This window comes from Lichenostomus cassidix, chromosome 21 (assembly GCF_008360975.1).
Source record: "Lichenostomus cassidix isolate B80296 chromosome 21, HeHo_3.0, whole genome shotgun sequence".
Lineage (NCBI taxonomy): Eukaryota > Metazoa > Chordata > Aves > Passeriformes > Meliphagidae > Lichenostomus > Lichenostomus cassidix.
In genome coordinates, this window is record NC_139501.1 from 6,896,736 (window position 1) to 6,915,332 (window position 18,597).

The 18,597-nt window shown below is 51.9% G+C and overlaps 3 protein-coding genes across 4 annotated transcripts; all 3 read left to right on the forward strand.

The window, feature by feature from the left end:
- Positions 1-1,060: 1,060 nt before the first annotated feature.
- CDA (cytidine deaminase) lies at positions 1,061-3,637 on the forward strand. Its single transcript, XM_085079776.1, has 4 exons — positions 1,061-1,419; positions 1,698-1,809; positions 2,071-2,128; positions 2,824-3,637. The coding sequence occupies exons 1-4, from the start codon at positions 1,245-1,247 to the stop codon at positions 2,935-2,937; spliced, it is 459 nt and encodes a 152-aa protein (XP_084935902.1). The 5' UTR covers positions 1,061-1,244; the 3' UTR covers positions 2,938-3,637.
- A 1,020-nt stretch (positions 3,638-4,657) lies between these two features.
- On the forward strand, positions 4,658-14,255 carry PINK1 (PTEN induced kinase 1). Its single transcript, XM_085079919.1, has 8 exons — positions 4,658-4,995; positions 6,929-7,228; positions 8,140-8,243; positions 9,872-10,054; positions 10,424-10,587; positions 11,557-11,684; positions 12,445-12,681; positions 13,072-14,255. Exons 1-8 carry the CDS (start codon positions 4,681-4,683, stop codon positions 13,330-13,332), a joined length of 1,692 nt encoding a protein of 563 aa, XP_084936045.1. The 5' UTR covers positions 4,658-4,680; the 3' UTR covers positions 13,333-14,255.
- A 147-nt stretch (positions 14,256-14,402) lies between these two features.
- On the forward strand, positions 14,403-18,559 carry AGMAT (agmatinase (putative)). 2 transcript variants are annotated; one of them, XM_085079921.1, is made up of 7 exons: positions 14,403-15,950; positions 16,060-16,262; positions 17,007-17,055; positions 17,190-17,385; positions 17,724-17,903; positions 18,161-18,245; positions 18,352-18,559. In XM_085079921.1, the coding sequence occupies exons 1-7, from the start codon at positions 15,568-15,570 to the stop codon at positions 18,423-18,425; spliced, it is 1,170 nt and encodes a 389-aa protein (XP_084936047.1). In that variant the 5' UTR covers positions 14,403-15,567; the 3' UTR covers positions 18,426-18,559. The 2 variants fall into 2 exon arrangements, with proteins under 2 accessions (XP_084936047.1, XP_084936048.1); XM_085079922.1 differs by having other exon boundaries at positions 17,724-17,786.
- Positions 18,560-18,597: the final 38 nt, after the last annotated feature.

The following is an 18,597-nucleotide window of genomic DNA, read 5'->3' on the forward strand; positions in this document are numbered from 1 at the left end:
GGGGGAGTCCGTCTACATTGGTCTGATCCCACAGTGCCACCCACAAGCTGCCCTCTGGTTTTCCTTTTTTCTCACAGATTTTGCAGGGCAAAGGAGACTCTGCACCACATTTTATATAGGGGAAAACAACCTGGATTTGCACTTTGAAAGCTGAAAAAAAGGGTTGTGGGCTGGTTCAGGGGCTGCCAATCCCCCCCCTCACTCACTGCCCTGGCAAGTAGCGAACTGTCATCATTGGGTTCCAGAGTGAACAGGCATCCATGAACAGTATGTGGGAGGTGGGTTTCCCAGTTGTCCGTTGGACGATACTGATCTCAGCATCCCAGCTTTGGTTTTTTGGGTTGCCTGTGGTGGTCTCACTGCCCCGTTCTCTGTTTCTGCTCCTGGAGTTTCTACCCCAGAAGCCACTGCTAATTTGGATGCTGCTTCCCAGCCTGTTGTGGCTCCTCAGCAGTAACCTAGCACCAAGATTTTCTGGCAAAACTAGCAGGTAAGGCAAAAATCCTCCCAAAATCCAACAAACCAGACAAAAAGCCCAGTGATAAATCCCTGGGGGCTGTGACACCCGTCCTTGCATCTAGAAAATGGGGCAGGAAGCTCCTTGGGCAAGGGGAAAAATAGAGAAATCTTTAATTAAAAAGCAATTTGATGATCACCTGGGAGCTCTTTACCTTGTGTGGGCTGATTCCCATGGAAGCACCAGCCAAAATGAATTTGGGCTCCAGCATGAGGGCATCCCAAATTGGGCTTTTGAACACCTGTGTCTTCATCCAGCTTTCCCTGCTGCCTGTAGTTAGAAGACCTGGGAAAACGTGATATATACAGATATTATTTTTTATGCTTTCAACCAAATTGATTTATTTCTGTTGATCTCACTGATCAGGAGCTGTTGTCCCTTTTATCCCATGAATGATTTAATAACATTTTCCTGTGGAGCCACAGAACCAGTTCTGAGCTGAGGAGGAAAAAACCCTGGGACGGCAGCAGAAAAATGCTCTGCTGGGACAGAGAAAGGAGGAAGTAAATAACAAAAAAAGGGGAAGTTGGGAAAAGTGAGGGATCAGGCAGGGAGAGGACGAGGGAATCCCTGAGCACGATGCTCAGGGGGCCAGCGCTGCCCCTGGGGATGCTTCCCGGGGTTCAGCTGCGTGCCGGGGCGTTATCCCGGCGTCCCGGCCAGCCTGTTTTCTAGGCGAGGAAATATTTAACCGCGGCGTCAGCAGGCAGGGCAGGCGGGAGCAGGAATGGAGGGAGGCGGGCAGCACCCGGTCCCCGCTGTCCCCCCGGGCCAGCTCCAGGGTGACCATCTCCAGCTCCTGCTGCGCCGCAGCCGGGAGGCCAAAAACTGCGCCTATTGCCCCTACAGCCGCTTCCCGGTGGGAGCCGCGCTGCTCACCGCAGGCGGGGAGATCTTCTCCGGTAAGATGGGGACCTGAGACCCCCTCGGAGATTTTTGGGAGCCCCCCAGCGAACCTTGGGTCATGTATGAGGGTGTAGCGGGGTCATCCCGGGGTGCTGGTGTTGTGTGTCCTCCCTCGCTGCCTCTTGGCAGCCGCCATCCCGCAGCGAGCCAAAGATCACAGCGGATGGGAAAATAAATAGGCGACTCAGGGGAAATGGCTTTTCTTTGTAAATTCCCTAAGAAAAAATGAGTTGGTGGGGTTTTGAGGTGGCTGATGCCGGGGTCTTCCCCGCAGGGTGCAACGTGGAGAACGCCTGCTACAGCCTGGGGGTGTGTGCCGAGCGCACTGCCATCCAGAAAGCCATCTCTGAGGGGCACACCAGCTTCAAGGCCATGGCCATCGCCAGGTGAGGGTGCTCCAAGAGCTGGAATGGTGAGGGACAGGATGGGGGACCAGCAGGAGAACCCCCGGTGCACCTCAGGGGCAATTTCTGCTGCAGCAGCCCCAGCTTTTGGGGAGAGAAAGAAAGTTTTTGCATGGTATTTTTGGGGGAATAGGGGGAAAAATCTGTTGTGGCTCTGTATTTATTGCGGCATGAAGGTCTTCTGCAGGTGTTTCCCCCACCTCTGACCTCAGGACTGAGCTCTGTGCCCTTCTCCTTTGGCAGTGACATGGGGGACCACTTCATCACACCCTGCGGCGCCTGCAGACAAGTGATGAGAGAGGTGATGGCTCCTGTCGGGCTCCGTGGCTCATTCCTTGACCCCAGACACCATTCCCTGACCCCAGACACCATCCCCTGACCCCAGGCATCTCCCCCTAAAGCACCTGGAGGTACCAAGGAGGGTACAACCCCCCATCCTCAGCCCCAGGGCTGGCTCCAGGCTCCTCAAATTGCATTGTGTGCTGGGATAGAGGTATTCCCACCCTGTGTGGGTGTTCAGTGGGAATCCATTGGCTCACCCTCCCCAGGAGGGTTTATTCCTCCAGGTGCAGGGTTATGCCCTTGAGTCGTTGCTCTTGCTCTGGCAAGCCAGAAAATGGGTTGCAAAAGCTGAGCTTCCTACAGATCATGTCCTGCTCTCATCTCCCTCCTCCCACAGGAATCATGGCATCCACAGCCTGTTTTGGGGTCGTTAATATTTTATGGTCATGGGGCTCAGCTAGAGGGTCAGATTGAGCAGGTTCAGAGGTACCAGTACTCACCCTGGTGGGGGAAAAACACAGGATCTGAGCCCAAAATATCCTCTGGGGGAGGTGATGCTGATAAGTCAACCCAAAATACATGCAATAGAGGGGGGTGTTCCCCATGAACCTGAAAAAAAGTGATTATATGCGTAATTTGGGGAAGAAATGCAGGTTCTTCTCCCTTCCTGTTCTTCTCCCTCACCAGACTCTTCTTCCTCCTCTTCTCCTCCAGTTTGGCACTGACTGGGATGTCTACCTGACCAAAGCTGATGGCACCTACATTGTCAAGAGGCTGGAGGACCTGCTGCCCCTCTCCTTTGGCCCTGAGGACCTGAAGAAAGTCTGAACAGCATGGCTGAGCACAGGGGACAATGTTTTTCCCCAATTTCCTCAGCCTGTAAGCAACTTTTTGGGAACAACACAAATGTGTTTAAACTGTTAAGTTGCCCATTCCTCTGGCACATCTGATTCAGTGTTGATTCACAGACTCTGGCTCCACCTTGCCCTGAAGAAACGGCAAAAGCAAATTATAGAAATTCCCTGTTATTAGTAAAAAAAGCGTCCAGACATCGCTGTCGGCAAGGGAGTAGTTAGCAGACGGAGATGGGTTTGAGGCACAGCTCGAGTTTGGGCTTGGTACAGAAACCACTCCTGAATAATGCAAAATCATTGCTTAGGAAAGTGCTGGATCCTTCAGCTCAAGAGAGAAGCGAAAGGAAAAAGGAAAAGGTCCATCAGCCCAGAAGTAATTAGTGAGCCAATCCAGATTAGGTGGATTGCTGGAACAGGATGGTTATCACACTCAGTGTGTCCTTTGCTCATTTCTTCCCAGCTTGTTTTCCTTCCTTGTATTCCATTTGTGGGGAAGAAGAGGACAAGGAGTTTTTAAGGACTTCTGGAGGGTTTTGTGCCTCCAGGGTACTGCCATTTGCTGATCGTACTATTGATTTATAATACCATGATAAATGAATTCATTTAATTTCTCAACCAGCACTTGGTTGAGCATTTCTGCCATGCCCAAATGAAATAAAAGCAGTTCTGATTTACCTCCTGCAGTTGAAGCAAGTGATGAAACACACGGAGTGGGGTCCCAGGGCTGTCTCCTAGCCCAGGCAGGGCTGGGGATGGTGGATGTGCCTTGGGAACATCATGAGATTCAACAAAGTGGAGTGTGAGGTGCTGCACCTGGGTCAGGGCAAACCCCAGCAGCCATACTGGCTGGAAGATGGAAAACACTTCCTGCTGGGAAGGACTTGGAGATGCTGGTGGATGAGAGGCTGGACACGCTGCAGCCGTGGGGCTGATCCCACAGCATGGGCAGCAGGGGAGGGAGGGATTCTGGCACAGGTTGCCCAGAGAAGCTGTGCCTGCTCCATCCCTGGAAATGTCCAAGGCCAGGTTGGACAGGACTTGGAGCAACCTGGGATAGTGGAAGGTGTCCCTGCCCATGGCAGGGGGTGGGACTAGATGGGGTCTGAGGTCTCTTCCAGCGCAAACCAGTCTGTGATTCCGGGATTTGATGATTTCACACACTGGGCTGTGCCCTGGCTGTTCCCAGAGCAGTGCTGTGCTCCATGCCAAGGTGCTCCCAGCTGTGTCCTCCATGCCCTGCATTGCACAAGGCTTTACCTTGGCTGCACCCTGCTCCGTGCCCTGTTCTGTGCCCTGCTCCATGACCCACTCCATGCCCTGCTCCTTGTCCCCTTCCATATCCTGCTTCGGGCCCTGCTCCATGTCTCATTCCATGCCCCCTCCATGTCCCATTCCATGCCCCGTTCAGTGCCCCACTCCGTGCCCTGTTCCATGCCTCACTCCACGCTTGCTCCATGCCCTGCTCCCTGCCCGTCTCCATGCCCCATTCCATGCCCATTTCCACGTTTCACTCCATGCCCCGCTCTGTGCCCCATTCCCTGCCCCATTCCCTGCCCCTCTCCGTTCCGCAATCACTCCCTCCGTCCCTCTCCGTTCCCTCCCGGCCCGTACCCGCGGGGGGCGTGGTCTCACAGCAGTTTGGGATGTGGTTATGGGCGCGGCCTCCCTTCCCATTGGTCCGCTCCGTAGTCCCGCCCCTCGCACTGATGCGACGGCCATGGCGGTGCGGCTGCTGCTGGCTCGGGCCCTGCGGCTCTTCCCGCGGTGCCGCCCGCCCTGCGCCCCCCGCGCCCCCCGCGCCGACCCTCGCCCCGGCCCCGCGGCCGCCCCACCGCCCGTGCCATGGCGGCCCTGGCTGGCCTGGCTGCCAGCCGCCCGCCGCCTCTTCCTGCGCGGCCCGGCAGGCGGGCTGGCGGCCGTTGCGCGGCGGGGCCGCGGCGGCGTCTGCCTGGCGCTGGCCATGGCGCTGGGCCTGGTGGAGCCGCGCCTGGAGGAGCAGCGCCGGGCCGAGGCAGCGTGTCGCCACATCCAGGTGGGGAGCGGGCCGTGGAAGCCGCGGGCCCGGGGATCCCGCTGGGCAGCGCCTGAGGCGCTCTCCGTGAAGGGGCGGAGGGGCCTTGCTGGGGGGAGACCCTCAGTCACCCCCCGCCATGAGGGGCACAGGGGTTCGTTGCTCTGCGTAGCCTTCCAGACATCCTTCATGAAAGGGAGAGGGGTCCTTGATGTGAGGAGCCCCTTAAACACCCCCATGAGCTTAGAGAGTTAGTGCTGTGGGGAGCCGCTTAGACACACATAAAGGGAAAGGGGAGGTCCTCGCTTTGGGGGAGTCCCTCAAATACCCCCCATTAAGGGCAATGGGGGGGCATTGCTCTGGAGAACCCTTTAGATCTCATCCGTAACGGGGGGGGGGGGGATGCTTGCTGTGGCGACCTCCTCAGATGCCCCCTCTTAAGGGCAGGGGGGAGGCCACTGCTGTGGGGAGCCCCCCGGACACCCGTGGTGAGGGGGAGGGGAGAGCCTTGTTTTACGGAGCCCCTCAGACAGCCCTCATGAAGGAAAGGGGGATCACTAGTGTGGGGAGCCCCCCTGACAGCCCCTGTGAAGGGCACACTGTGGGGAGCCCCCCAGACATCTTCCCATCTCTCTTCAAGGAAGGTGGGGGGGTGCTGCAATGAGCAGCCGTCAGGCTCATCCCCAAAGGTGGGGACTGATAGGAGCACCCCCACAGGCACCTCTTTCTCCCAAAAAATAGGGTCCTGGGGAAGCCCCCTGCTCAGCAGCCACTCATCCCCCTAAAGCAGGTACTGGGGGACCCTCAGTCCCTGTCCCTCTACAGAGGGAGGGTGTCGGGACCCAGGTGATGGGGGGGGTCTCATATCCCAGGACTGACGTTGATCCCCAGGTCTGTCCCCTCTGCCTGAGACAGATGGCGACCCTGCTGTGCTGGGCCAGGCCGTGCTGGCAGGGCATGAGGGACCAATGGTGCTGAACATATTTCCTGGTTAAAAATAGACCTTTGGTGCTCAGAGCCAGCTGTCACCTGCTCCAGCAACCAGCAGACACATTCCCTGAAGTTTCTCAGGATGCTTTCTCTCCTCTGCACTTGCTGGGGAGTTCCATTTGCAGTCCCTGGGTCTGTGTCCTGTTGCCCCATGACACATCCGTAGAGTAGTCACTGGTGCTTAGGGGCTTATATCAGTCCAGGTGACAGCTGGAGTACCACCAGGCCTGTAGAATGATGAACTGTGATGAAACTCCAGAACAGCCTCCTGTGTGTTGTTCTCCCACATCACTTTATTTCTTCCCCCGGCTCCCTCCCATCATGGATTCACTCTTCCTCAAACTAACCAGCCCTCACAGTCAGCTTCCACAAAAGGGCACTGTTTTTCCTGTTGTTGCTTTTAACTGGATTTTCTTTTAAATGCTGCTTGCCTGATTTATTTATGGAGGGGGAGAAGAGTGCAATAAGCCGTATTTTTTTACAAGTGTTCAGTTAAACTTTTCTTACACAACCACAGAATCATGGAATGGTTTGAGCTGGAAGGGATGTTCAGGTCCATTCTCCTACCCCCTGCCATGGGCAGGGACATGTTACACTATCCCAGGTTGCTCCAAGCCCTGTCCAAGGTGGTCTTAGACACTTCCAGGGATGGGGCAGCCACAGCTTCTCCGTGCAAAATATATTTATATTTTAGATTGGCAGATGACTCCCCCTCATGGTTCTTCTTCTTCCCTCGGAAAGGGCATCTTGAGAAAAAGCTGCTTTAGGGGTAAACTTTATCAGAAAAAAATATATGGCCTGCAAATTATCTTCCATGTGGCTACACTGATTTGAGCCCAGAGGTTGGAACCTGATTGAGACTTTCAGGCTGCACCAACCCACCGGGGTGTGTGAAACACCAAGTTCTCCTTTGCTGGGAAGTCTGGAATAAATGAGTGGGTTTTTCTGTTCTTACTTCTTTCAGACCGTGTTTGTTGGGAAGAACAAGCCACAGAAAGATCCCTTGAGCTCCTTCCGCTGGCAGGGCTTCAAGCTGGAGGAATATCTCATCGGCCAACCCATCGGGAAGGGCTGCAGTGCTGCCGTGTATGAAGCAGCTATTCCCTTCTCTCCCAGTCCTCGGGATCGTGCGGAGAGCAGCCATCTCCCAGCCGTGCAACAGGACCGTGGCTCAGCTTCCCAGCAGGATGAAGAAGAACCTGTAGTGAAACACCAACCGAAAGGGGCTTTTCCCTTAGCTATCAAAATGATGTGGAACATTTCGGTAAGGAGTCAGCTCTGAATCCCTGTGTCTGTTGCTGGGGAATTCTGGCTGGAATGTGCTGAAGTGCTGAAAGCGCTAATTATGGAGTGCAGGATGAGTGTGTCACAACAAAGCTGTTGATAGGTGACACTGGAGATGTCAAGTGTTAGTGAAGAGTCCCAGAGCAAGGTAATTAGTATTCATCATCTTCTGGAATCTGAGAGCCACTGCTGCTGGAGCTGTTGGGTATGGAGGTGATATTTTGGGAAGAAAAGGTTTTCTGAGGCTGGCTCTGACAGAAAGGTTTTAAGAATGCGAAAGCCACTGCTGCCAGTGATTTAGGAATTGGTGTCCAGTCAGTGTCAGGAGAGAGGTGGGTTTTCTTCCTGAAGAATCAGTGGTCACAGGGTGGGCAGTAACCTGCCTGCTGGGTTCCCTTGCCATGAGGTGAGTGTCCAAGATCTACTCCAGTGTTTCCCAGCCTGGGTGACTGGTGATCCACCCCCTCAATGTGGCTATTCCATGTTTAAAAAAATCCACGTGGCAATCCCCATTGATGTGACAAGTGAATATTTCAAGAAAATCTTCCAAGCTGCCAACATCTGGAATCTCTTGGGCTCCAGCAGTACCCTGGCTTTTAGCTGTGGGCTCTTCCACTTGGATTTGGAAGTTGAAAGTGAGTGCTGAGGTGTAGTTTGGATTGCTGACGGTCAAGGATGCATTTGAAGTGAAAAATAGATTTCTTTCTGCAAATAAAGGCCTTGCCACCTCCATTGGTGATTTTTTAAAGTAGTTAATTGCCTTCCTTTATTTTCAAGGGAGAAAATTCCTGGAATCTAGTCTCAGCAGATCCAACTCCAGAGTTTTCAGCTTGCATTGGGGCCGGGTGATTTCAGAGCTGAAACCAATGTAGGGTGTGATTGTTGTTGCAGGCTGGTTCCTCGAGCGAAGCCATCCTCGATGCCATGGGCCGAGAGCTCGTCCCAGCCACAGGCGTTGCCTTATCCGGGGAATACGGAGCTGTCTCTGGCCGCAGGTACGGACACTGTGGAGATGGTGATGTGCTAATTTCATCCCTTGGTTAATTTTGCAGCAATCTGTACTGTTAAGAAGGTGGACAGAGCTTTCTAGAACAGCTGCTAGAAAGCAGTAAACCTGGGAGTTGTTAAGTTTGTTGGCATGCAGGGAATTGCATTGCTAAACTCTGTGGTCCAGAGCGGGTTGGAAGGGTGCGCCAATAATTTGGGAGCATTTGAGGTCCTGCCAGGGTCTGGTAGGTGACTATGTCTGTGTCTGAGCTTTCCTGTTTGTGAAATGTGTTGGCATTTGCTGAGTTAAAGGTTGGAGGAGCCACTGCTCAAACACCACTTAAATTTGCATCATGATGCTTTTTAATTGCACCCCTGCAGTCGGTAACAGTTTGAGTGTATTAAACATCAAATGATTTCACTGTAATACAATTTGACTGTGAGTTTTGAGAACTGGTTTGGTGTAAAATGGGTGCTGACAGGGAGGTTGAAACTGTTTTAGTGCAGGAAAACTGGTGAGAAGGAGAATGGAAATTACTCAGTTTCCACTCTGTTACCTGAGTGGGAAGTGAGCAAACAGCATGAAGGTGGAAAATCTCATGGAAACTTTTAAATTACCTCGAGTTAGCTATCTTTTTGTTCAGAAATGCATCTTTTTGTTCCATTTGAAACAATGAGTCCATAGCCCAGATTATCTGATTTAAATTTCAAATCCATCCTGGCTGCCAATACAAATGAATAATGAATGCTGTGCCCTACGTGGCTGGCTGGGAATGCAATAGAGCAGCCAAAGGGATATTTGACATTCAGGGGATGAGAGATCTGTATTGCAGAGACAGATAGGTAACCTGCTTTTCATGGTAGAGAGAGCTTCCTGCCTGTGACATAAAATAGAGGGTCTAATTTGATACTCCCAGTGTGAAGTTGACCTTTATTATACGTTTAACAAAGTAATTGTGTTTGGATGTTATTCTTTAGGGCTGCTGTAGCTCTTTTTGAATGGAGAAGCAGCCCATGCCTGGCTCTGCCTTTGTTGGCAGCGTGGAAGGGTTTAAAATGATTAAAATGAGAGGTTGCATGTTAAATATGAGGGTTTTTATCAAAACTTTGTAGTGCAGGTAAAGCACCTTATTTCCTGTTTGGCCATTGAGAATAGGGAAATCCAGTTACAGCAGAGTGCCTGTGAGGCCTTGGTTGTCTCAATTTGCTCTGGGAAGCACCGGGGTGGATTCTGAGCTCTGGAGAAGGTGCTGGGAGATGCCTGTTGCTGTGCTGGATCCGCATGGGCTTCAGGTGCTCTGCATCCACCTGGGAAACACTAGGCTGAGATGCTTGCTGGGCAATGGGCCGTGAAACTGCTGCTTGTGTTCTTCCACAGTGAATGGATTCCAGGATGTGAGTTTCTGACTATTTGCTTAATGTGCAGTCCTGTAATGCACACTGTGCAGCTTTAATCTCCCTCTAATGAGGCTTCCAGTGCAGAGCAAACATGTTTGGTCATTGCTGGGGAACCCTTTGGTGGGGACAACAGGCTGCATTAATGAAAAGTAATTCCAGCAATAACAGCGACATGTCTGTGATCCATCAGAACTGACTGAGGGACTGATGCAATCTGTGGTGTCTTTTTCCTCCTCAGAAAACCTGTCCTTGGGAGGAAGAAGCTGCAACCTCATCCAAATATAATCCAGGTGATCCGAGCGTTCACATCCTCTGTCCCTTTGCTGCCTGGAGCCTTTGCTGACTATCCCGATGTCCTTCCGTTGAGCCTGAACCCCAGGGGGATTGGACACAGCCGCACACTCTTCTTGGTGATGAAGAAGTAGGTGAACAGAAGCTGGGTAACATGATTTGGGTGCTCTGTTCCTGCAGAGCTTGGGCCTGGGCTGCTGCCAGAGAGCAGAATATGCTCTTGGAAACGCCTCCCAGGACTTGTTCCAAGTCCTTGAGGTTCTAACTGTGCTTCCACAATGAAGACAAATTGTTCTTTTTAATAATTACCCCAAATTAAAGTGAGAAATGTGGAGTTTGTCCCCATTTGTCTGCCCTTCTAAGCCTGAACTTCACCCCTAGTCTGAGCACGCTACTAGAGATGGAGTAGAATCAGTAATGAGATGAGCCAACACTGAGGTTGAACTGTCGGTGATAAGCCTCCAGGATGCTAATTCCCATTTTTTCCTGTTCTGCCTAGTTACCCCTGCACGCTGCGCCAGTATCTGCGGGAGAACACTCCAGATGTTCGCCTTTCCACAGTGATGATTCTACAGCTCCTGGAAGGGGTGGACCATCTTGTTCGACATGGAATAGCACATAGAGACCTCAAGTCTGACAACATCCTGGTTGAATTTGATTCTGGTACGTAGATCCCTGAGGATAAGTGCCAGTTAATTCACAGAAGTGATTTGGTCCTGTAGGTATTTAGGAAAGTCCCATCCAGTGGCATGTTTTGGGAAAGAAGCATCAAACCTTTTGAATAGTCTCATGTTTAGTTTTTAGCTTAGTGTTTGCTGTCACTGTAGCAAGTCATTGATCCTGTCTGTGCCTGAGGTTTTGGATCATTAACATGGACATAGTGCATTGCTGAGGTGATGCATTGCATGAGCACAGCCAACACTGACTGGAGCATCCGGGAATGCCACATATGGGATGCTGGAGGAGCCTTTGCTTCAGGCTTTTGTCTCTGTCACCCCTCCCAAGCCAAAGAGCGCACAGGGAGACTCTTAAAATCCCACCCCGTGGCCAGGTTAATAGTGCTGCACCCTGGGATGATGAAACATGGACTGGGAGGGAAGGGAACTGACACAGCGTTTTCATTGATGCATTCTCCTGTCAGCCTCTAACGGAAATTTTAATTACCTGAGCTCTTTTTTAGTGTGATTAAGATTTAAATGGGCAGGAAGCAAAAGTAGGCAGGCAGGTCTGTATAATTATGAGTAGAAGAATTTGGTTGAAGAGTATCGGGGAGAGAGACAGACAGACTACTGGAATGCACCCTGCCTTCCAGGAGAGGCAGTTGATATGGAGGATTCTCTGAATCCCAGGCTCAGGATTTAGAATCATAAAATCATGGAATGGCCTGGGTTGGAAGGGACCTTAATGCTCTTCTCAGTCCAACTGCCTGCCATGGACAGGGACACCTCCCACTAGACCAGGTTATTCGACTGAGTATCTTTACCAACACTATTGATGAGGGGATCAGATGCCCCCTCAGTCAGTTTGCAGAGGACGCCAAGCTGGGTGTTGGTGTGAAGTGGTGTTTGGTGCAGCCAAACTGAGGTCCTCCCAAACTGAGCCCTAACTCTGGTAGCCCCATGTTATTCACAGCTGGCTGCCCCTGGCTGGTCATCACAGACTTTGGCTGCTGTTTGGCGGATGAAAACATCGGCCTGAGGCTGCCCTTCACCAGCTCCTATGTGGATCGGGGAGGCAACGGCTGCCTTATGGCACCTGAGGTAAATCCTCCTGTAGTAGTGCTTTGGGGTGCTGGTTTTCTGCTTGTCCTGCTGCCAGGACTGAAAGTTTTGGTGGCATAGAAGGCTTGTGTCCTGCCTTGAGTTCAGCTTGGTGAACATCTGTGCTGAGCTGTGTCACATAAACACCTTGAGCTCTAACAGATGAAATGTAATCAGTTGGTATTAAGAGGCAGAATCAGCCTTTTCCCCCAGAATTTACCCTTCAGTCTTTATTCAATCCCTTTCCATGTAACTATTAAGAATTTTCTGCAGCAGTCCTTGAGTTGCAACAGTGGGTTTTGGCTGAAGTTCAAGGTGGTTGTGAAATTATTTACAGTTCCTTTTTATTTCTCTGGTGATAAGCCTAATAAACGCCTAATAAAAGCCAAGACACCCTTAACCGTCTGCTGGACCTGGAGCACCTTTCTGTGGTGTTGGTTGTTCATCTGCAGGTCTCCTGTCTCCATAATTCCAGCAGGAGATAACCCTTGGGACTCTGGGAATGCTGGTCAGGGGCAATGGCTAAAGCCTTGGTGCAATGTCCAAACTCCTCCCAGCATTCCAGTGGGCTGAGCAGTGCCAGAGGCTTATTGCATGCCAATGGGAATATTTACACCACAGATTCCAATGTAACTCACCTTTGATTTCAGTGTCTCTAAGTTTATTACTGGCGAAATGCTGATTTGAGTGTTGGAAATCAAATTCCAGCACAGAGGCCTCACTCAAGCTGTTTATTTGAGCATCCCCCTCTCTGTGGCAGGTGATCACAGCGTCACCTGGCCCAGGCACAGTGATTAACTACAGCAAAGCTGATGCTTGGGCTGTTGGAGCAATTGCCTATGAAATCCTGGGCCTGCCCAATCCTTTCTATGGCCATGGGGACTCGTCTCTGGAAAGCAGAAGTTATCAGGAGGACCAGCTGCCGAGCCTGCCTGACCACGTGCCCCTCGAGGTGAAGCAGGTGATAAGGATGCTGCTTCAGAGGGATCCCAACAAGGTAAGAAGCTGTTGCCTTCAAGGTATCCTCTCTGTGAGTATCCCTGGTGGATTGTTTTGCCTTGGAAGGCTGCAGCTGTAGGAGTTAATCCAGATCTCACTGCAGGATCAAAGGACAGCATAAGGATCAAAGCCAAAAAAAGTCTTTGCTGAGTGATGCTGAATAATTTCAGGGATTTCAGGAGATGTTTGTGTCGGGACTGGACTTCACATTGGAGGGTTAGACACAACATTATAAATATACAATAATGGTCTCAAAGAGCTTTTTAATTCACAGGGTGGTGCCTCAGAGGAGGAGGCCCAGGGAGTTTTGGAGGTGGCAATGCTCTGTGCTGGTGATGTGGCTGAGTGCAGCAAGATCAACTAATCTCCTCTCCCCTTCCTCTTGCAGAGGTTGTCTGCGAGAGTTGCTGCGAACGTACTGCACCTGAGCCTCTGGGGTGACAGTGTTGTAGCGTCCAGGACCCTGAAACCCGACCAGATGATCGCCTGGCTGCTCTGCCAGTCTGCAGCCACCCTGCTCACCAACAGGCTGGTAGAGAAGAGCCAGGTAGAAACCAAAATGAAGATGTGCTTCTTGGCAAACCTCGAATTTGAAGACCTCTGGGCAGCAATATTCCTGTTGCTGGCCTGGAGAAGCCGCTGTGAGTGAAGGAACCATCTGGAACATGCACATACCACATAAATGGCACTTTCTAAAGGCACATAGGAACCTGTCCTTTCTGTCTGCCTGGAGTCCTGTAGTGCTTTAGGGGACAAGCTGCAGGCATGTGTTTAGGAGCTTGAGTTTCTCTCTAGCAAGTGTTACCCATTCTGCTTTCTGCCCCTGCTGGAAGAGATGCCCGTGCTTCCTTACCCTCTGGGTGGGAGGGTGTGTGGACCTTGCAGGTGTTGTGAGGTACGTGGTTGGTTTTGCTCTTGTTTGGGAATTAATTGACTTGTAGGTTGTGTGTTGGGTGAAGCAGGTTCCTTTCAGAGGGGTGGATGGGAGGAGGCACTGTCTGGCTGTACTTCACAAGGAAACAGCGCAAGTTAAACAACATACAGAAATCCAAGCTGACAAAGGGACCTGCTCTCTCTGTTCTTGAAGTAACTGGAGTGGTTTGAAACTCATATTCCTCTGAGCTGTGAAATGACAGCCTGAAAACTTCCTGGTGAAATGCTGCCTGGTAACATGAGCGTCAGCAGCACTAAAACCCTCGCAGTTATACGCAGGATAGTGGAAGCACATCGTCCTCAAATCCCGCTTATCTTTGTTCTTAACTGTTGTAGCTGTGTGGTGTTGGCTGCCCCAGGGTCCAAGGCTGAGTCAGACTCCAGTTAGGGATAATGCTCCAAACAAAATGAGGCTGGGCCACAGCACAGCTTAGTGTGATGCTCTGCTCTTTTACCTGCCTGTGTTTCCTTCAATGAAATAATATCCTTTGGTGGGGAGGACAGGAGACATCAATCTTTAAATAACAACAGCCATGCTTATGAAACATCATTCGATTTCATGGCTTTAATTGTGTTTAGAGGAACTTGGGGAGAAAGTTATTTATTCTTGTTGCACAATAAATTAAAGATTAAGCTCTGTGGCTGTGTGGGTTCTCTCAATCCAATTTGGGCTGTGGAGCGGTGGTTCCGAGTATCTTAAATGCAAGTTCAGCTCTTTCCAGTGCTCACTCTGGAACACAGTATTTTACTCCAAATGGAATTTCCCAAAGAGGAACAGACATTGCCTTGGGGATGTGTTTTGTAGTGTCCTGCATCATAAATCATTGTCTGCTCCTGCAGTTTCCAGGTAGGTGACAATGGTTGATATCCCTCATCATCACAGGATAACCTGCTTTCAGGGTTCTGCACATCATTCCAACGCGGCAAAGAGCACAGAGCCTGGGGAATCCGGGGAAAAAGTTGCAAAAAAAGACCTTTGTAACATTGCTCTGACCCAACCAAAGTGTGTGCTGCTGTTTCTTACATTATTGAGTTCTTGCAGTGTGTTTTTGCTGCCTTTGCTTGTGTGTGTGCAGTGAGTCCTGTGTCCTGGGACACTCTCTGGAGCCTTTTGAGGAGTAAATGCTGTTGTTGCATGGTGGATCTCTACCTTGAGTCCTCTTTCTGCCATGAACATCGTTCCTGTGCTGTTCCCTCTCTCCCTCTCAGGTCCAGTCTCTACACAAGGAGGGAGCAGAATTAGGAGCTGGAGCCATCCAGAATCAAGCGTTTGTGTTTGCCCAGCCAGGGTTTTATCTGTGCTGATGAACTTCACATGTTGGAAACTTGCTTCCCCTGGAAACCGTTTCATCTTTGTCCTTAAAAATGGCTTAAAATGCATGTCCTGCAGCTCATCCCTCTGGTCCTTAAATCCCTGTTAATGCTTCCCCTGTGCTTGCATTTTGTCCCCACCGTAGTTCTGCTGAGGTCAGACTTTCCTTTTGTTTTCTTTCCCTTCTGCCTTCCGCTAACGAGATGTTTTTATGATTCTTCAGCATTCTGGGTGCTTTTGTGAAGTGCCAGTTAAAAGTACGAGCTGTTATATGTAACAAATGCTGCTGTGCTGTCTGTCTGCAAATGCCTGAGGGGAGCAAACTGGGACGTCCAGTCTGGGACGTCTCCCAGCACATCCCTCCTGCCCTGTACCGCTAATCCCTGTGCAGGCTCTTGCTCCTCTTTCCTGTGTTTGTTCCCAGTGTTTGCCAGGACTGTGCCATTGGGAAAGGGGGTGGCTGGGAGGGTGAATGTGTAGGCTGGGCTGGATTGCTGCCCTTCTCTGGGCAGTGGAGTGTCCGGCTGCACTTTGATCCGTGGAAGGAGGCTTGGCAGAGGCAGCTGGTGCTCTGCCCGAGCTGGGAACAGGCTCCACAGCACCCCTCACTGCATTCCCTGTGGGACAGATGGTGGGACCATGTGGGTCAGGATGAGGCCCCTGCTAAGGGCTGCCTGCAGCCAGCTGCTGCCCCGGGGAGCTGGGCTCTGCGCTCCCAAGCCAGCTATGACCACTATGGTGGCCACCTCACACCACGGCCTGTGGCCCCCGGCCCCTCTGGCCACCTCCAGCTCCCCACCCAGTGTGTCCACAGGGTTCCTCCAGCCCCTGGTCCCAGGAAGCAGAGCTCCCTGCCGCTGGGGCTCGCATTTCAATGTGCCCCCTAGTGCCCTGCTCGTGGCCCGGCCTGTGGGGGTCTGCTCCATGATGAGGCTTCCCGTGCAGGCGTCGGCGGAGGGACTGGATGCGGCGTTTGTCGGTGTTCCACTGGACACAGGCACATCCAACCGGCCAGGAGCCAGGTAACGGGGATCTGGTACTTCCCTCTGGCCATCAGGCATGGCTCTGCTGTGGTGAGAGGAGTGCTGGGAACAATGCCTGGCAGTGCTTCCCAGCCACGCCATCTCCTAGGTTCGGCCCGCGTCAGATCCGTGCCGAGTCCGCCATGGTGAGGAGTTACAACGGCAGCACCGGGGCAGCTCCGTTTGACTCCCTGCGGGTGGCTGACATCGGGGATGTGAACGTGAACCTCTACAACCTGCCCGACAGCTGCCGCCTCATCCGGGAGTTCTACCAGCGGATCGTGGCCTCTTGCTGTGTGCCCCTCACCTTGGGTAAGGAGCCCGTGTCTCCCTGTCCTGCCACTGTGTCCTAGCCCTGTCCAAATCCCTCTCCTCCCATCATTCAATCCAGACATGGCAGAAAGCAAGCGATCTATCTGTCCCCTGCACAGGCTGTTGTGCTCTATCATGGGTAAATTCACAGGCCCCCCACTGAACAGTGTGTTCTGTGATGCCTCTTGTTTCGGGTAAAAAATGAGGAGGGGTCAGTCTGTAAATACAACCAGTGATGTGGTTTTGGTATCCTGTTGAGCAGGACCCAAGGCAAAAGCAGGTTTTGTCCCTTGTGTCCCTCCAGCTGAGTGAATGCCAGGCTTTGCACAAGGCTTGGTTTGGGTGCACATTCAAGTTTGCAGCTGTTACAGCTTGGCATTGCTCACGGAAGCAAGTGTGTGGAGTAACGAGGGGCAAGTCACCAGTTACTGCGTCCTCAGAAGCTGATCAAGTGTCTATTTATAAGCCAAATAAAGTGTCCTGCTCCACAGGCTGTCCCTGCTGGCAGTCCTGCATTTCTGGTCCTCCCTAGAAGGAAGACCAGGAGAAGAGAGGACCCAAGAGAGGGGAGGGAAAGCAACCTGCACCTGGGAGTGTTAGTTTTCCTTTAGGAATGTAGCCCTGGTGTGCATAAATAAGTGCAGGATAAATGCAAAAGGAGAAAAAATTACTTGGGAACAAAGGTAATGAGTGCTGAGCAGCTCTTGTAGTGTGTTCCCCCCTCTTCCCTGTGTCCTCTTGCAGGCGGAGATCACACCATAACATACCCAATCCTGCAGGCCCTGGCAGCAAAGTAAGTTTCTAATCTGGAGAAGGAGAGAAAAGACCAGGAAAAGAGCCTCAGGAAGGCTCCTGGTTTGCTGTTCCCCTGTAGGCAGGGCCATCGTGCACAGGACAAGACTAATGTGGCCACCCTGTCTCGGCCAGGCACGGTCCTGTGGGACTGGTGCACGTGGACGCTCACACCGACACCGGAGACATGGCTCTGGGGGAGAAGATCTACCACGGGACCCCATTCCGGCGCTGTGTGGAGGAAGGGCTGCTGGACTGCGGCCGCGTGGCACAGATCGGCATCCGAGGCTCTTCCTATGACCCTGATCCCTACAAGTACTGCCGGCAACAGGTAAATTGATCTGCAGCTGAGCGTTGTGCACTCTCCCTGCCATAAATATCACGTCAGTAATATTTACTTGGCTTTGGTAGGGAAATAAATGCATCTTTTGCCTCTTGTCCCAAGCCAGCGGCTTGTCCTGGAGGACAAGCATTCCTGGCTCACTGAGTGTCAACTCAGCAGAGAGTAAAAAAGTGTGTGTGGGTAGTGCAAGGTGTTTCCAGGTGCACCTCTGCAGCTTTGCCCTGGAATGAGGATTGTTCCTGGTAGATACTCCCCAGCAGGGCAGGGGATGCTCCTCATTTCCCCTCTTCCCCTGAGCAGGTGCCTCTGTGTCTGTGTTCCCACAGGGTTTCCGGGTGGTGCTGGCTGAGGAGTGCTGGATGAAGTCCCTCGAGCCACTGATGAGGGAGGTGAGGGCGCAGATGGAGGACAAACCGATGTACATCAGCTTCGATATCGACGGGCTGGACCCTGCCTACGCCCCGGGCACTGGCACCCCGGAGATAGCCGGGCTCACCCCTGCACAGGTGAGGGGACACCGCTGCCTTTCCCGGGGGGATGTTTTGTTCCCTTTAAAAGGAAGGTTGTGCCACCAGTGCAGCAAAGTGGAAGTTTACAGAGGCCAAGAAGTGTTTCCTTGTAGTGATGAGGAAGGGAAATGTGGAACTGGTATGATTTGGCCTGTAGAGATTGGGTTTCCTCATTGGAATACGAGGAAAGCAGAGCCCTGACCGGTCAGCTAGGTCAGATGTATTTCTTGATCCCAAATCCATTTTTCCCCTAGGCTTTGGAGATTATTCGTGGCTGCAAAGGCCTGAACATAGTGGGGTGTGACCTTGTGGAAGTTGCACCGATGTATGACATCTCTGGTAAGTCTGAAGATACCTGAGGGCAAGGTGTGTGCCTGGCACAGGCGGCTGTGGGTGAAAGCCATTGAATATTCACAGACTTTTTTTCTTTTTTTGTCTTTTTTAGGCAACACAGCCCTCCTGGGGGCAAACCTACTGTTCGAGATGCTGTGTGTTCTGCCAGGAGTGAAGACACTGTGAGAGCAGCTCCCACCTGCCCTGGGACAATGTTACTCTGTGTCCTCAGCCAGGCTTTCCATGTCCCCTTCCCTTCAGGTGGCTGCAGCCAGCATGGGCTTTGCAGTGCAAAATAAATGCCATTTACCACTAGAAAAGATACTTTTAAGCTGAGAAACTGTAGGGAACAGAATGG

What these genes read in the sequence shown, in the direction of transcription:
- AGMAT (XM_085079921.1), top strand. Translation starts at nt 15,568, where the DNA reads ATGTGGGTCAGGATGAGGCCCCTGCTAAGGGCTGCCTGCAGCCAGCTG. An exon ending in CCGGGCTCACCCCTGCACAG is followed by an intron (nt 17,904 to 18,160) that starts GTGAGGGGACAC and finishes TTTTTCCCCTAG; the next exon opens with GCTTTGGAGATTATTCGTGG. An exon ending in ACCGATGTATGACATCTCTG is followed by an intron (nt 18,246 to 18,351) that starts GTAAGTCTGAAG and finishes TGTCTTTTTTAG; the next exon opens with GCAACACAGCCCTCCTGGGG.
- CDA (XM_085079776.1), top strand. Translation starts at nt 1,245, where the DNA reads ATGGAGGGAGGCGGGCAGCACCCGGTCCCCGCTGTCCCCCCGGGCCAG. An exon ending in AGGCGGGGAGATCTTCTCCG is followed by an intron (nt 1,420 to 1,697) that starts GTAAGATGGGGA and finishes TCTTCCCCGCAG; the next exon opens with GGTGCAACGTGGAGAACGCC. An exon ending in GCAGACAAGTGATGAGAGAG is followed by an intron (nt 2,129 to 2,823) that starts GTGATGGCTCCT and finishes CTTCTCCTCCAG; the next exon opens with TTTGGCACTGACTGGGATGT.
- PINK1 (XM_085079919.1), top strand. Translation starts at nt 4,681, where the DNA reads ATGGCGGTGCGGCTGCTGCTGGCTCGGGCCCTGCGGCTCTTCCCGCGG. An exon ending in AAATGATGTGGAACATTTCG is followed by an intron (nt 7,229 to 8,139) that starts GTAAGGAGTCAG and finishes TTGTTGTTGCAG; the next exon opens with GCTGGTTCCTCGAGCGAAGC. An exon ending in TTCAGAGGGATCCCAACAAG is followed by an intron (nt 12,682 to 13,071) that starts GTAAGAAGCTGT and finishes TTCCTCTTGCAG; the next exon opens with AGGTTGTCTGCGAGAGTTGC.